At 61.2% G+C, this 2,804-nt stretch overlaps 1 protein-coding gene across 1 annotated transcript in view; it reads left to right on the top strand.

Moving 5' to 3' along the window:
• Positions 1–2,531, top strand: part of LOC104276055 (poly(U)-specific endoribonuclease-like) — a gene marked incomplete at its 5' end in the record, with an annotated part of 5,606 nt that extends 3,075 nt beyond the window's left edge. The window contains 7 exons of the mRNA XM_009872221.1: positions 101–139; positions 334–505; positions 613–812; positions 1,081–1,194; positions 1,278–1,384; positions 1,699–1,841; positions 2,417–2,531. Of these exons, the coding sequence (XP_009870523.1) occupies positions 101–139; positions 334–505; positions 613–812; positions 1,081–1,194; positions 1,278–1,384; positions 1,699–1,841; positions 2,417–2,531 (890 nt within the window). The remainder of the gene's footprint in view (positions 1–100; positions 140–333; positions 506–612; positions 813–1,080; positions 1,195–1,277; positions 1,385–1,698; positions 1,842–2,416) is intronic.
• Between the last annotated feature and the right edge of the window lie 273 nt (positions 2,532–2,804).

The raw sequence follows: 2,804 nt of genomic DNA, 5'->3' as shown, positions 1-2,804 counted from the left end.
GGGGTGCGAAGGGGTTGGCCGCAAGCGTTGTTGATGTGTATTTTGGCAAGGGTTGTCCTGGGCATCTCCATCACTCCTTTTCCTTTTCGGCTCCACGCAGGTGGAGAATGGGAAGAGGAGGAGGAAGGTCGTTCCCGCGGTGAGTAGCTCCATTTCTGAGCGAGGGTGAGAAAACACCGCCCCAGCTTCACCCCGTGGCTCTTCGGGGGCTTTAACGGCTTTGGGAGTGTCACGCTGGTTTCTGGCCCTGCCCTGTCATCACCGATTTCATGCCACTGGCACCCACCAAACCCGGTGTCCCGGCATCACTCTCACCAACCTCTCTCCCTGCAGTGGGTTTCTCCCGCAGCGGGGACGCCATCACCGACGAGGATCTCCTGCACGTCTCGGAGCAGCTCTACGGGGCCGATCACAACAAAGCACGCCCGACTGACATCGCCATCAACCCCCAGTACCAGGCGTCCCCCGGCGAGACGGGCGACCAGGAGGATCGCTCCCCACAGCCGTGAGTGTGCCCCCGTGGCCGTGGGCCACCAAGCAGAGACCAGCGAGCCCAGCACGGTGACGGCTTTGGAGGGGACCCCGCTGAGCATAGGACCTGCTCTCTCCTAGGCTCTTCAGATACGTCAATGAGGAGCTCTTCTCCAAACCCACCTACTCAAGCTTCATTAAACTGCTGGATAATTACCAGAGGGTGACCGGCAGGGAGGAGGAGGGGACGGCGGGGGGGCTGAGGGAGCAGGACAACTTCCTCAAGGAGGTGATGAAAACCGAGCTCATGAAGAAACTCTTCGCCTTCCTCCACAGAAAAAGTGAGTGTGGAGCAGGGCAGGGCTGACCAGGGAGATCGGGGGGCGTCCCTGATGTCAAGCCCCAGCTGGGTGGGAGATGACCTGGGAGGACACAGCGTGGAGGAGCACGGGAGTGGGTTCTCCGGAGCTGCCAGGACGTGGGAGAATTGAACTGAAAGAAGCTGAATTGTTCCTGACTGGGACAGGGCTGGGTGGGGGAGCCCCATCTCTGCTCCCAGCCCCTGTCCCCGGATGTCACTCCCACCTCTCCCCACCGCCTTGCCCGCAGATCGTTACGACTCCGAGCGGGAGTTCGTCGATGATTTGAAGGAGATGTGGTTCGGACTCTACTCCAGAGGCAACGGCGAGCAGGACTCCAGCGGCTTCGAGCACGTCTTCTCAGGTGGAGCCCACACAGGTGGGACGGAAGGTGCCGGGGAGCGCTGGGCTGGGTGGGCTCACCCCGGGGTCTCCCTTGTGTTTTAGGGGAAGTGAAAAAAGGCAAAGTGTCTGGATTTCACAACTGGATTCGCTTCTACCTCCTCGAGAAACGGGGCATCGTCAACTACTTCAGCCACAACTTCGATGGGCCGGTAAGTGCCCCCGGGCACCCCACATCACACACGGGGCGAATCACCTCCTCTCTGCCTCCCTCTGTGGCCCCTGGGCTGGAGGCAGGGTGGGAAAATTCAGAGCAGACAATGCAATGGGAGAAAAGGGGCTCCTGAGCCACAAACGGGAGATCTGAGCTTGGGGAGGCTCTGTCTGGTGGCCCCTCAGGCCGGTTGAAAGCTGCTCCGGATCTGTCCCTGGAGAAGGTGTGAGGATGGCACATGGGCTCTGCTCCAATTCCCTGCCCTGCTGCCCCTGGAGCTGGTGGTCTGACCCCTGAACCCCCTTTCTCTAGTGGGACACATACCCCGACGTGCTGGGGCTGCAGTTCAGCTGGGATGGCTTTTACAAAGAGGTGGGCTCTGCCTTCATCGGCTCCAGCCCCGAGTTCGAGTTTGGCCTCTACACGTTGTGCTTCATCGCGCGTCCTGGGAGGGTGTAAGTACCGTGTCTGTCTGCGTCCGTCTGTCTGTCCTCCCTCCATGCACCCAGCAGCTGGGTCAGCCCCTGAGCCCAGGAAAACTCTGGGACATCGCAGGTTGGAGCAGGGCTGGGGTGGGGACACCAAGAACGTCCTGGGGATGTGACTGGGGGGCTCAGGGATGGAGCTGGACTGAGGTAAGGACACTAAAAACGTCCTGGAGGTGTGGCTTGGGGGCTGAGGGATATCCTGGAGATGCAGTTGGGGCTCAGGGATGGAGCAGGGCTGGGGTGGGGACACCAGGAACATCCTGGAGATGTGACTGGGGGGCTCAGGGATGGAGCAGGGCTGGGGTGGGGACACCAGGAACATCCTGGAGATGTGACTGTGGGTCTCAAGGACATCCTGGAGATGCAATTGGGGCTCAGGGATGGAGCAGAGCTGGGGTGGGGACACCAAGAACATCCTGGAGATGTGACTGGGGGGCTCAGGGATGGAGCAGGGCTGGGATGGGGACACCAGAACATCCTGGAGATGTGACTATGGGGCTCAGGGGTGGAGCAGGGCTGTGACACAAACTGTGTCCCCACAGGTGCCACCTGAGCTTGGGCGGCTACAGCCTCAGCATCCAAACCTACACCTGGACCAAGTCTACTTACGGCAATGGCAAGAAGTACATCGCCACCGCCTACGTGACCTCACCCTGAGCCTGGTGACCACGGCCCCGCTCGGGGGTCCCGGGCTGCCCCTTGCCAGGGGCCCGTGGCTCTGGGCAGGACTGGTCCTGCTGTGGGAGGCGGGTGACCAGTGCCGGCTACTGGAGGAGGGGACAGAGGTCTCGCTCCCTTCTCCCTGGCCCAGGTCCCATCGGGTGTCGTGTCCCCCAGTTGCAGCAGAAGAGCAGGGGGAAGGGAAGGACTTGCAGTGGAAAGGAGCCCCCTCGAGTGAAATAAATACTGACCCTGGATGGAGAAGTGTTT

Source organism: Apaloderma vittatum, unplaced genomic scaffold (assembly GCF_000703405.1).
Source record: "Apaloderma vittatum isolate BGI_N311 unplaced genomic scaffold, ASM70340v1 scaffold24776, whole genome shotgun sequence".
Lineage (NCBI taxonomy): Eukaryota > Metazoa > Chordata > Aves > Trogoniformes > Trogonidae > Apaloderma > Apaloderma vittatum.
The sequence above is the reverse complement of the archived record's forward strand: the minus strand, read 5'-3'. Positions and strand labels throughout refer to the sequence as shown.